The sequence below is a fragment of the Phascolarctos cinereus genome, unplaced genomic scaffold (assembly GCF_003287225.1).
Source record: "Phascolarctos cinereus isolate Bilbo 61053 unplaced genomic scaffold, phaCin_HiC Scaffold_1;HRSCAF=81, whole genome shotgun sequence".
NCBI classification, from domain to species: domain Eukaryota; kingdom Metazoa; phylum Chordata; class Mammalia; order Diprotodontia; family Phascolarctidae; genus Phascolarctos; species Phascolarctos cinereus.
The window spans coordinates 329291-342228 of NW_027555514.1; the positions used below are offsets into that span (position 1 = coordinate 329291).

Sequence of the window (12938 nt, forward strand, 5' to 3'; positions counted from 1 at the left end):
TAGTGCAGTCCCATCGTTTTACAGATGAGGAAGCTGAGGCTGAGAGCAGTCACACAGTGAATAAGCAGGACCAGGGACAGACCCCAAAGTCTGAGCTGTTCCACTGTACCCTTCCTTCATGTAGGTGTTCACATTAGAAACCTACACAATAAATAATATAGAACCATAAATCAAATACAAAATATAAATATTAGCTATTATTATTCTTACGGTAAAAAAAAATCCACCTTTTTCCTAAGTAGTAAACTAACACACAAAGGTGGCGGGGGCGGGGGGAAATAAGCATTTCTACAGTGCCTACTGTATAAATGTGGCTGAGGCACTGTGCCAAGCACTTTACAAATAGGATCTCATTCGATCCAAGAACCCTGGGAGGCAGGGGCTGTTACTATCCCCATTGGACAGCTGAGGAACCTAAGGCAGGCAGAGGTTAAGTGACTTGCCCAGGATCACACAGCTAGTGAGTGAATGTCTGAGACTGGATTTGAACTCTGGTCTTTCTGAGCACTAGCCCAGTGCTCTGTCCAGCGGCCTCTGCACAAAAACCTTTAGCTACGACATTTTTAGCTTTGTGTGGGCTTTAGTAAATGCAGTGTGACATCGCAGCCCAGCAGGCAGCATCAAGCCAGGACCAAGCTCCCAGGGGTGGCATGCCCTGCCCTCCTCAGATGGCACCGGGAGTCCAGGCTCAGTCTGGGGCACCTGGGTTTAAGAAGGCAGTAGAGAAGCTAGAGAGTGTCCAGAGAAGAGCCCTCATGATGGTGAAAGGAAGCTGAGGTGCAGGAGCTGGGAATCTGTAGGCTGAGGAGAAGACTTCTCATCAAGAGGCAAGGGAGAGAGGCCTGGAGAGCTATCATCTTAGGGAGGAGGAGCCTCTGAGGGCAGAACCAGAGTCCTGAAGAAAAGGTGGGGAGAGACAGAGTTGGATCAAAGCAGGTTTGAGTAGAGCCTTCCCTGAATGGAAGAATGGGCCTCTGCATTGCAGCATCTGCAAATCCAACGAGCAGGTTACACGTCTCTAACAAAATCAACAGAAACACCGAACAAGACAGGGCCAAGGACAGCCTTGAGGCACTCCACTTGGGACCTCCAGACTGTCAAACAACCATTCATCAGCAACTCTGATTCCAATTGTTTAATCTATGATGTGGCCAGCCATCAGCTCTGACGTCCAGCCTTTATTAAGCACCAAACATATGTCAAGCGCTGTGCTGAAGTGCTGGGGATACAAAGAAAGGCAAACCCCAGGCCCTGACCTCCAGAATCACCATCTAGCAGGGGTGAAGAGCATGAAGAAAAAGAGGTTCATACAAGATTAGGCAGCACGGATGGGAGGTAACCTGAGACAGGAATACACCAGCAGTGAGAAAGGCCAGGAGCTGAGGCTTACAGGAAGTCAGACCTGGCTACTTGGACTGGAGTGCAGCAAGGGCTGAGGCTGGGAGACCAAGAAGCTGATGATGGCAGTGTCTTGGGGGGAGGTGATGACAGCGTGCACCAGGGTGGGAGGGAGGGGCACAGATCAGAAGGAAACAGTCCCTGCGCTCAAGGAACTCGCATACTCTATGAAGAAACTGGCCATATACATCTAACCAGACAGAAGAAATGATTCCAAAAAATACAAAGTAATCTCGGGGTGTCAGAAAGCTACAAGAGCTGAACTCCGGAGGGAAGCTAAGGACTCTGTGAGGTGAGGAGGAAGGGCAGTCTAAGCAAAGGGTGACAGGGGAGGGTCAAACCTGTTCAGCATCAAATTTCGGCCCACACCACATCTTCAAACTTTGCAATGCCAGGTCTCTCCAAAGACTTTTTGGACCCGTCTGACATAGTTTGGGTCCTTAGCATGGGGAAATATGGGCACAGACCCACTTTCTGGAGTAGGCCATGAGTCTTAGACTTTAAAGAGCAAGAGGGTAGATAGGAAAGTAGTTCCATAGCTCAGTGAAAGGAACAGGGCCTGAGAAGGGCTTTGTGGGAACAGGGGAGAGAACAGGAAAGCACTTATGGGAGTGGGGGAGGGGTCAGAGATGAGACTGCAGGACTTCTTCTTCTGTCTACCTGGACAAAAGCTGGAGCTGGGATTTCATGACATGGGAAACACTGGTGTGGAAACAAAATAGTGCCTGGTTTGATACCTGGAGTTTTAGGCAGCTGCCTACAGCATTGGTGGTGCTTGTCCTGGGTCACTCAGCTGTTTGTACAGAATCACCCCCAAAGTTACCAACTCTCCTCTGAACTGACAACTTTAGAATTCCTAATTTCTAACAAATCCCATTTTCTTCTGTACTTTTGGAATATTGGTTGGTATTGTCATTATCAGTGGAGGTGAAGGTAACAAATAAAATTCTGACAAAGAAATCAGTCCCTACTCTTAGCCAAGTGGGATTTTAAAAGGATACAATTCATCTGGAATTGTAAAACCCCTCAAAATTCTCCAAGACGTAACTGTATGGTCCCTGGAATGTTGCTTCCGTTAACTTCCAAATGAAGAGTATTAGTAGACTAATATTGTAATAGTAGAAAAGAAAAGGCTGGGAAAGACACTGAGTTGATGACAATTCACCTTGTATACCCTTCCATTGATGCAAACAAATTCTAGTCTCCAATATTTTATACATGCAAACTCTGCTGCCTTCATTCAAATAATACTTTAATAGTCATAATAATGAACACTGATACAGTGCTTTACTTTATTTACATATTATTTACATATAGTAGCTCAAACTGAGCCTCATAACAACTTTGGAAGGAAGGTGCACTGTTAACCCCATTTTGCTGATGGGAACACTGAGGCTGAGGGTATGACTCACCCGGGGTCACACAATAAGCAAGAGTCTGAGGCAGGATTTAGACTCTGGTCTTCCTGACTCCAGGACCAGCTCTTTATCCACTGTGGCCACTCAGCAGCCTTCAATTGGTCAAAAGAACAACAAAACTCATTTTGGATACAGCAAAATTAAAACAAACTAACAAAAAATGTGGACATGAGATTAGATGTCAGTTGGAACGTGCCATGAGAAGGTGCTTCTTTCCTGAGAATATCTGACTCATCCAGAGACTCTTTCTCCTGCATTTTTGGGGACTAGGCAGCAGTCTTTGGCTGAGCGTTCAATTTGAGGACCACACAATAAATCAATCCAGCCAAGATGATCTGAATTCCTAACCCCACAGCACTCTGTCAGAGCTTTGGAAGAAGGGACCACATGTCCCCTGCCCTACAGGTCTAAAAAGGACATACACAGGAAGATCTCTTTGTTAGCCCATTCCTTTGTGGGAGCTTCGGGGAAGTGGACCTGGGCAAGCTGACTGCTACCAGGGAAAGGGGCTTCATTCCTCCCAAGGTGGGCATCCCTCCTCAGGCTACCTTTGGCTCTTGTTTAACAAAAGGTCTGCCCATCTGGCCTCACTTAAAGGGTGAGATTCCTCATCAAGAAAAGAAATAATTAAGACATGAAGATGCCATTCGGTCTGAAAGTTGCTGATTTTAAGAACAGACAACAATAACCATGTCTGCTTTTCCTGAGCTTGTATTTTCCTTCTTTTCCCATCAAGTGGTTGGTGAATGCTTGACCTTGCACTGCTTTCAGGCCCTCCTCCCTTCACAGCAGCTACCTAGGAGAAGGCTGAGCTGTGCTGCCAAGAGCAGGCCCCTCAGCTAATTACCAGGAAGAGCTCTGCATCTGCATATGAGGAGGCCCAAGAAAATGTAGGGAACTCTTCAGATAAAGCTTAGCAACCCTCCTAAGCATGAATGTGGCTTCACTGCCCTAACCTGAACACCACCAAGAGCTACAAATTAGAACATTTTTCAAGGAGGAAAAGCACTTTTTTTTCATATTGACAACCCCACCTGTTCAAGAAAAGCATCTCAGGTCTTTGTAAAAGCACTTTGTCATTGGGTGATCTATGGTTATGAAAGACAGCCATCCTGCCAGTATTAAGAATAAATTAGACCCTCTTTTGTATTGGAAACAAATGGTTCTGATATTAATGGAATGATTTTTCTTCAGCTTTCAAACAGGAAAGGGCTTCCTCTGTCTTGCAGAATGTAAACTCCTTGAGGGTAAAGAGTGTTTACCATTTTCATCTTTGGACTCTCTCAGCCCCAAGCCCAGCAGGGTGCCTTGCATTCAGGAAGTGCCAACTAAAGGAACAGAATTGACTGGAATCTTATGGGACTTTCACTTAATTTTAGTCGGCCCATTTCCTCATTTTAGCTTAATTCAACAGCCACACAGCAGAACTACGGCAAATCCCTCGACACCATCCCACATGTAATGACCCTCCTGGGAGGTGTGCCTGGATCATCCAGAATGCAAACATGAGTGGCCCCTCAAAGCTGCTTCTAGGGACCAGCATCCCAAATGCCCCAAGACCCTCCTTTGATCCAGTACCAACTGGTCACTTCACTCCCTCCTTTGCTCACTTTGCTCCAAGGGCAATCACTGGAAGGTGATGTTCTGGTATTAGCTCAGAAATGACTTAAAATGCAAAGTTGCTCACTCACTGATTGAGGCCCCACCTATAAAACTGGAAAACCCTCTTTTCCTGTGGCATTTTCTTCTCCCTTCCTTCAGTCTCAGATTCTAAACCCATAAATTTCGACAAACTTTAGGGCCACTGCCCATGTCATTTAGTAACAGTAAAAAATAACACAAGTCATAGACGTTTAAACAATGTATAAGCTGGAAGAAAGGTCACAGACAGCCTCCAGCCTTGCGCCTTGGGAAAGCAGGGCCACGAAGCTGTGGACTAGATAGAATTCCTCTCACCCACCGCTCACTACCAACTCCTCCACCACACTGGAACCACAGACCAATCATTTTTCTTTTCAGAATGTAGTTAACTCAGCTCCTCTCACTTCTCAGAAATGTCAGTTAACTGTCTCTCCTCAAACCCCCCCTCAAAAGGGCAGTTACAACTCCTCAGGGATTCTCCTCAAGGAGATTAATATTAACTCATTTTGGTTCTCATAAGGAACGGAAGAGTTAAACTAAGTCTAGACTTCCCCTCCGAAAGGGCAGCTCTCTATTCTCTCCACATAGCTCCTTAGGCTTTCTCCAGGAAAACTGTTATCTCTCCAAGTCTCTCTCAGACTCTCCATGAGAGTTATCTGTCAAGGATTCCTCATCCTCTCTGAGGGCTACATAGAAACTTTTTTTTCCCAAAGTCTTTCAAAGATTACAATTAACTCTTAGTCTCTGCATTTTCTTAAAACCACAGAAATTGTAACCAAAGTCTCGGAGGGAGGGACTATGAAGGATGGAGTGAGTGTTCAGCATGTTATTAACATTGCCACCAGCAATTTTATCCACCCACATGCTGCCAATCACAGCTTGAGAAGCTTCAATGGAAATGTGTTTTCAGTTATATTAGCTTTTCTCCCACTTGTATTGTGAATTTTCTGCATCCATTATACAAATAAGAAAAAGAGGTTCATCTGAACATATGGGACATGAAAGATGTCACCCAGAAAGTGCATCTGAAATCCTTCCTTAAAGTCCTTCCCACAAGGTGAAAAAGAGTGCATTCCAGGTATGGAGGCTAGGCTGCATAAAAGGAGAGAGATAAGAAATGAAGGGCTGTGTGTGAGGAACAGCGTTGGATGAAATGAGAAGGTATGTTTGGCTGACCCATAGAACACATGAAGGTGAGGAATGTATAATAAGGCTGTATGGTCTTTGAGGTTGAGGAGGACTTTAAATGACACAAAGGGAGATCTGTATCTGACTGTAAAGGTGATAGGGAGCCTTGTGAGATTAGTGAGCAGGGGAACAACATGATCAAACTGGCTTTAATGGGAAAATACCCAATAAATTAGACAAACCATTGGTTAGATAGATAGAAAGAAAAAGAAAATGAAATTGCCAGTACAAAAAAATCAAAAAGGGGAATGCAACACCAAATAAAGGCAAAATTAAAGCAATTATTGGGAGCTATTTTGCCCAATTAATGCCAATAAAATGACAACCTAATTGAAAATGGATGAATATTTACAAAAAAAATATAAATTGCCCAGATTAACAGAAAAGGAAATAGAATATTTAAATAACCCCATCTATTAAAAAAAGAAGAAGAAAGTGAAGAAGTCACCAAGAAAAAATCCACAGGGCCAGATGGATTTGCAAGCCAATTCTACCAACCTTTAAAGAATAAGTGCTTCCAACACTACATAAACTATTTGAAAAAACTACTTAAAGAAGCCCTGTCAAATTTCTTTTATGTAACAAATATGGTTTTGGTGCCCAAACTAGGGAGAACGAACACAAAGAAAACTGTAGACCAATTTCCCTAACGAATATTGATGCAAAAATTTCCAGCAAAACACTAGCAAGGAGATTAGAGCAATACGTCATGAAGAACATACACTATGAGCAGGTGGGATTTATGTCAGGAATGTGGGGCTAGTTCAATATTAGGAAATCTAAAAGCACAATTGAACAAATTAATAAACAACAAAAATCACATAATTATCTCAATAGATGCAGAAAAGACTTTTGACAAAATGCAACACCCATTCCTATTTAAAACACAGGAAACCACAGGAATTAAAGGAGCTTTTCTTAAAATGATTAGTATCTTTCTAAAAACCAAGGGCAAACGTTATCTATGACGGGGATACACTAGAAGCTTTTCTATTAAGATCAGGGGTGATACAAGGAAGTCTCTTACCACCACTATTATTGCATATTGTACTAGAAACTTGCGCCATAGCAATCAGGCAATAGAAAAATAAATAGAAGGAAAAGAATGAGTAACAAGGAAACAAAATTATCCCTCTTTGCAGATGATATGATGGTTGACTTAAAGAACCCTAGAGAATCAACTAAAAAACTAGCTGAAACAATTAACAGCTTTAGCAGAGTTGCAGGATATAAGATGAATCCATATAAATCATCAATATTTTTATATATTACCAACAAAACACTTTATACACAAATAAAGACAGATCTAAACAAATGAGGAATTATTAATTGCTCATGGATAAGCCAAACAAATATAACAAGAATTACAGTTCTAGCTAAATTAATTTACTTATTCAGTGTCATATCAACCAAACTAATTTTAGTTTCATGCTTTATAAATAATTACAAATTAGTATAAATATAATTTATATATATAATACTATACTCTTATAATATAATGCTGTGCTATACTAATACTATTTATATATACTATGATATACAATATAAATATAATTTATATAATATAATTACATATATAATCATATAAATATAATTATAAAATATCAGAAAATATATTTATAATGCATTAAATTGACATAAAATTACAATTATAATTTATAAGTGAATTACAAATTAAAATTATAAAATCATTTGTAAAATTATTTTATAGAGCTAGAAAAATAACAAGAAGAACAAAAGGTCAAGAATATCAAGGGAATCAATGAAAACAAATGTGAAGGAAGGTGGCCTAGCCCTACCAAATCTCTAACTGTATTACAAAGTGGTGACCATCAAAACAATCTGGTATTGGCTAAGAAACTGATGGGTGGATCAGTGAACTAGACCAGGTACACAATATACAGTAATAAATGATCAGAGTAATCTAGCGCTTGAGAAACCCAAAGACTCCAGCTTTGAGGGCAAGAACTCACTATTCAACAAAAGTCACTGGGAAAACTGGAAAGCAAACTGGCAGCAAGTAGACATAGACCAACATATCTCATACCACCTGCCAAGATAAGGTCAAAATGGACACATGACTTAGATTGTTATTGTTGTTAGGGTGACGCCATAAGCAAACTAGGGGACAGCGGAATTGTGTACTTGTCAGGTATATGAAGAAGGGAAGAATTTATGACCAAACAAGAGATAGAGAGGATCATGGGAGATAAAATGGCTAACCTTGATTACATGAAATTAGAAAGCTTTTCCACAAACAAAACCAAAGTAGCCAAAACGAGAAGGAAAGCAGAAAACTAGAGGGAAATTTTATGGCAAGTTTCTCTGATAAAGGCCTCATTTCTCAAACCTATAGGGAACAGAGCCAAATTTATAAAAATAAAAGCCATTTCCCAAATGATTAATGGTCAAAGGATCTGAAAGGCAATTTTCAAAAGAAGAAATCAAAACTATCTACAGTCATATAAAAAATGCTCCAAATCACTAATAATTAGAGAAATACAAATTCAAACAACTCTGAGGTACCACCTCACATCCATCAGATTGGCTAACATGACAAAAAAGGAAAGTGGCAGATGCTAGAGGGGATGTGAGAAAATTTGGACCCTAATGCACAATTGGTGGAATCGTAAACTGATCCAAACATTCTGTAGAGCAGTTTGGAACTATGTCCAAAGGGCTAAGTGCATACACTTTGACCCTATAATACCCTACTAGGTCTGCATCCCAGAGAGATCAAAGAAAAAGGAAAAGGACCTAAATGCACAAAAAGATTTATAGCAGCTCTTTTTGTGGCAGCAAAGAATTAGAAACTGCAAGGAAGCTCGTCAATGGGACAATGACTGAACAAGTTGTGGTCTATGAATGTGATGGAATACTATTGTGCTCATAAAAAGTTATGAGGGATGGTTTCAGAAAAAATCTGTGAAGACTTATATAAACTGATGCAAAGTGAAGTAAGTAGAACTAAGAAAGCATTGTACATAATAACAGCAACATTGTAACAATAGTCAACTGTGAACAACTTAGCTACTGCCATCAATACAATGATCCAAGCCTATTCCAAAAGATTCGTGATGAAAAATGCTATCCACCTCCAGAGAGAGAACTCATGAAATCTAAGTGTGGATTGAAACATATCTTTTTTCATTTTCTTTACTTTTCTTGCTTTTTTTTTTCAACACTGCTAATATGTAAACATGTTTCACATTTTTTCACATGTATGATATGTATCATATTGCCTGCCTTCTCAAAGGGTGGGGGAGAGGCTGGGAGGAGGGAGAGAATTTGGAACTCGAAATTTTTTTTTAAAATTTAAAAATTGGAAAAAATTTTTAAAAAGTAAATGGGAGATGAGAAAGTAGAAGTTAGCAAGTATAGACAGCTTTTTTCTAGGAGTTTGTCTGTGAAAGGAAAGAGATATAAGGGTTGATTGACTGAGGAGAGAGTGGCACCAAGGGAAGGTTTTTCCCAGGGACTGGGGAGATCTGGGCATGTCTGGAGGCAGCAAGGGAAGGAGATTGTGGATAAAGAGGACAGTGAACTTTAGAGAAAGAATAAGCTCCCCATGGGTACATGACCTGAAGATTCAAGCTCACACCCTAAAAAAAGGAAGAGAATCAGCTCAATTATCTTCCACAGCTGCAGTGAAGGGCAGAGTTCTTAACCACACAACAGAGGGAGATGAGCATAAAAGACAAAATATATTATTTTGATTGCATAGAACTATAAAAGCTTTTGTAAGCAACAAATTCAATGTAACTAAAACACAAAGGGAAACTGTTAGGGGAGGAAGATATTTTTGCATCAGATGGCTCTGACAAGTGCCTGATGTTGGAAAAGCTGTAGGAAACACACATATATCCATGCACACACTACTGAGGACCAGCATTTCCCAGTAGATATGCCTTCTACCCATTGGTCAAAGGATATAGACACAGTTCTCAAAAGAATGCAAATTATTAACAATCATATGAAGAATAGTACAAATCATTAACAAGAGAAATGGGAATCAAATTAACCCCATGATTTCACTTCACACCTACTCAACAAACTAGGAAGATGATAAAGGATAGAATTAGTTGATATTGGGGTGCTGTGGGAAGATGAGCACAGTAATACACTGTTGGTGGAGCTGTTGAATTGGTCTAGAATTGGAAAGAAATTTTTAACTAGCCAATAAAGTGAGCAAAATATTCATATCACTTGACTCAGAGATCCTACTCACTGCTAGGCATACGCCGAGACAGAGAGACAGAGACAGACAGAGACAGAGAGAGACACAGAGAGACACAGAGAGAAGAGAGAGGAAAAAGGGAGGAGGGATTGAAGGGAAGTCTCATTTATATAACAAAATGTCCTTAGCAGGACTTCTAGCTGTAACATAAAAATGGAAACAGAGTTGGCCCCCATTGATCGAGGAATAGCAGAACAAGTTGCGGTCCATGAAAATAATGTAATATTACTTGACCATAAGAGATAATGAAGAATTCAGAGAAGCCAGGGAAAACCTACATGAACTGAAACAGAGTGAAGGAAGCAAAACTAGAAGAACACACACAAATTAAATGAACAATCAAACAACTGTTGCTGAGAAAATGTCATTTCTCTTCTCTCCATCTCCTCCCCCCCTTCCCTGTGGCAGGGACTGTGCTTACGGAGCACGCACTGTCAGGGCACGGTCCAGGGAGGGTCAGTTTGGCTGAATTGCTCTCCACCCCTCCTATTTTTTTTTTTTTTGGTCTTTGTTGTAAGGGATGGTGTTCTAGGGAGGGAAGGCAGAAGGTGATCTCTGAATCTTGTTACTTGAAAATAATGTTGATCTCAGGACAAAAGATCAATAAAAAAAATAAAGAAGATGAAGGAATGTTGGGCAGTGACAGGAGGGGAAGCTTCTGGAGAAGATGGGCAGGGATGAGCTGACCCAAGAGAATGACTGCCTCCTCCACTGAGCCTAGAGCAGAAGACAATGAGGGGATGAGGCTGGAATTCAAGAGAAGAGGGAGGCTGCCATTCTCACTTCCATTTCTTCAAAGGAGGCACAGGCAGAGTTGTGGTGATAGACGAGAAGGTCTGGGCCAGCAGAGAGGAAGAGGATTGACCTATGCCAGGGAGGACGAAAGGGACATCAAATAAGCCCAGTGTGGAAGGGACCTAGTGCTTAGGTTTGGTACAAGGACCACAGAGAGTGTCCTGTTGAACTGGTAAACTAAAGTGAGGCCAGACCAGCCCAGCACAGCCCAAGGAGGCAGAGAGCATGGAGAGTCTGGAGGTTAGAAAGGGTAAGGCCCAGGGAGAATGGAGGGACAGGAGGCAGTAATTATACAGAAGAAGGTCAATGCTGTGGATGGCCACTGGAGAGATGGAGGTCAAGTTCAAAGGTGGGTCCATACCTGTGGACTGCTGGAGATTGATGCACTGAGGAGCACAGTGAATAAGGGGACATCGCCATGTATGCTGACAGCCCCAATAGAAGGGCAGTGGCTGGGGTGGACAGGAAGCCTGGGAGCATAACCAAAGGGTCGGCTGACAACAGCTACTAGGGTCTGGAAGGCTGGCTGGAGCAAAGCTAGGAGTGGGGTCATAAAGTGAAGGGAAGTAGGGTGGGGAGGCCTGCCATTGTGCCCAGGACCGGCCCAGTGTATGAGAGGGGCATAGGAAGGAGAGAAAGCAGTCTTCATACTAAAGAGCAATGGCCAGGGGACAGCGTCACAGGGGAGGCAAAGGGTCAGAGAGAAGCCCACTTTGTCAGAGGCCAAGAGTCTGTTCCACAGGGTGGATGGGATTGAGGGAATGGGTGTGAAGGTTCAGTCCAAGCAGCTTAACTGGATCCTAAGGAATTCTAACAGGAACCAGATTGGATTGGATTATTTTTCCCTAATTTATTTTCCTTATTTCCTGACCAAGATTAGGGGTGTGTGTGTGAGTGTGTGTGTGTGTGTGTGTGTGTGTGTGTGTGTGTGTGTGTGTGTGAGAGAGAGAGAGAGAGAGAGAGAGAGAGAGAGAGAGAGAGAGAGTGTGTGTGTGTTAGGACAAATGACAAGATTACCCATATAAGAAAACTTGAAAGATGCAATAACAGAAATAACTTATCTCAGGTTCTAAGACCTTGTGACTACTGCGGCTGGGCAGGACAGAGTCAGGGTTATTATCACCAAGCTCCCTGGGCTGAAATGGCAGATGGAAACCCTACAGTCACGTTGGCTGTAACACCAGGCCTGCTCCAAGTGTCCCAGCCTCCTAAAGCCTCCAGAATGACATCGGCCACTATTCCCAAGAGTTTGGCCTAACCATCCACACAGGAAAGACCAAATGGATAAATGATGTTGACCTCCTCCATTATAATTCTGAGTTATCTTGGGAAACGTGCTTAATATATGAAGGAATAACAGTCTTCTTAGGTGTTCCATGGGCCACACATAGTGGGCACCTCTCTGCAAACCCAAGAAAAGAAAAGGCTAAGACTTGGGCAAACCTAGCACAAGACTTGTGCAAATGAAGTAAGGGAGCCCCAGAGAGCCCACCTGGAGTACAGACAGCAACTCCAGGGGGCAGGGCTGGACCGCTGAAGTGGGTGCCAGCAGGGTGCATGGGAGGGCTGGGGTGGGGAGGGTTTGGAGCGAGACTCCCGAAGACCCAATGGCTCCTGAGTTTACACTTCAGCTTCAGAAAGGGAGAGAAGGGGGGAAAGAAAGTTGGCCACAGCAGCTGTAGCTCTGAAATGCGGCTCATATTTTCCATCACGCGTGGGTGCCACGGGGGGGGGGAAGGGAGAAGGGTGCCTGGGGCACAGGCTTGGGAAGAGAGAGAGGGGTTGGCACAGCCCCCACCCCCGTGAGGGCCATGAAGATGGAGGCCCCTCCTGGGGAGGGGTGGGGGCTGAGCTGCCCATCTGGCCCACGCGGGACACTGGTGGGTTGGGATCCCGCTCGGCCTCTCATCTTCCCCACACACCCCACCCCGTCCTTCACCGGGGATCCTGGGGGTCGCAGACGCACCTGTGAGCAACAGCAGGGCTGCGGCGGTGGCGGGGCTCCTGCCCACGCAGGGTCCCCCCCCTGCTCCTCCGGGCGCCCGCAGCATCTTTCTCCTGTCTCGAGCTCGGGCTTAGTCCAGGCTCCTCACTCCACTCGGCCTTGCTCAGCCCCGGCCGGTCGGGCCGGCCTTGCTCTCTGCCTCCTCCTGGTGGTCGCCCTGGACATTGCAGAGCCCCAGCCCGCCCGCCCCGCCCCCGCCAGCCGCCTCTGCAGCAGGCTCCTCCGGCCCCAGGCGGGCGGGGGAAGAGAGGAGCTG

At 43.5% G+C, this 12938-nt stretch overlaps 1 protein-coding gene across 6 annotated transcripts in view; it reads right to left on the reverse strand.

The window, feature by feature from the left end:
- The window catches only part of SGCE (sarcoglycan epsilon), a 57152-nt gene extending 44334 nt beyond the window's left edge, over positions 1–12818 (reverse strand). For 3 of the 6 annotated variants that reach the window (XM_021000111.2, XM_078150542.1, XM_021000112.2), the window contains exon 1: positions 12644–12816. In XM_021000111.2, coding sequence (XP_020855770.2) covers positions 12644–12728 — 85 coding nt within the window. In that variant the 5' untranslated portion in view covers positions 12729–12816. Of the gene's footprint in view, positions 1–12643 lie in introns of all 6 variants that reach the window. The other 3 variants (XM_021000110.2, XM_021000109.2, XM_021000113.2) reach the window with 3 other exon arrangements.
- Positions 12819–12938: the final 120 nt, after the last annotated feature.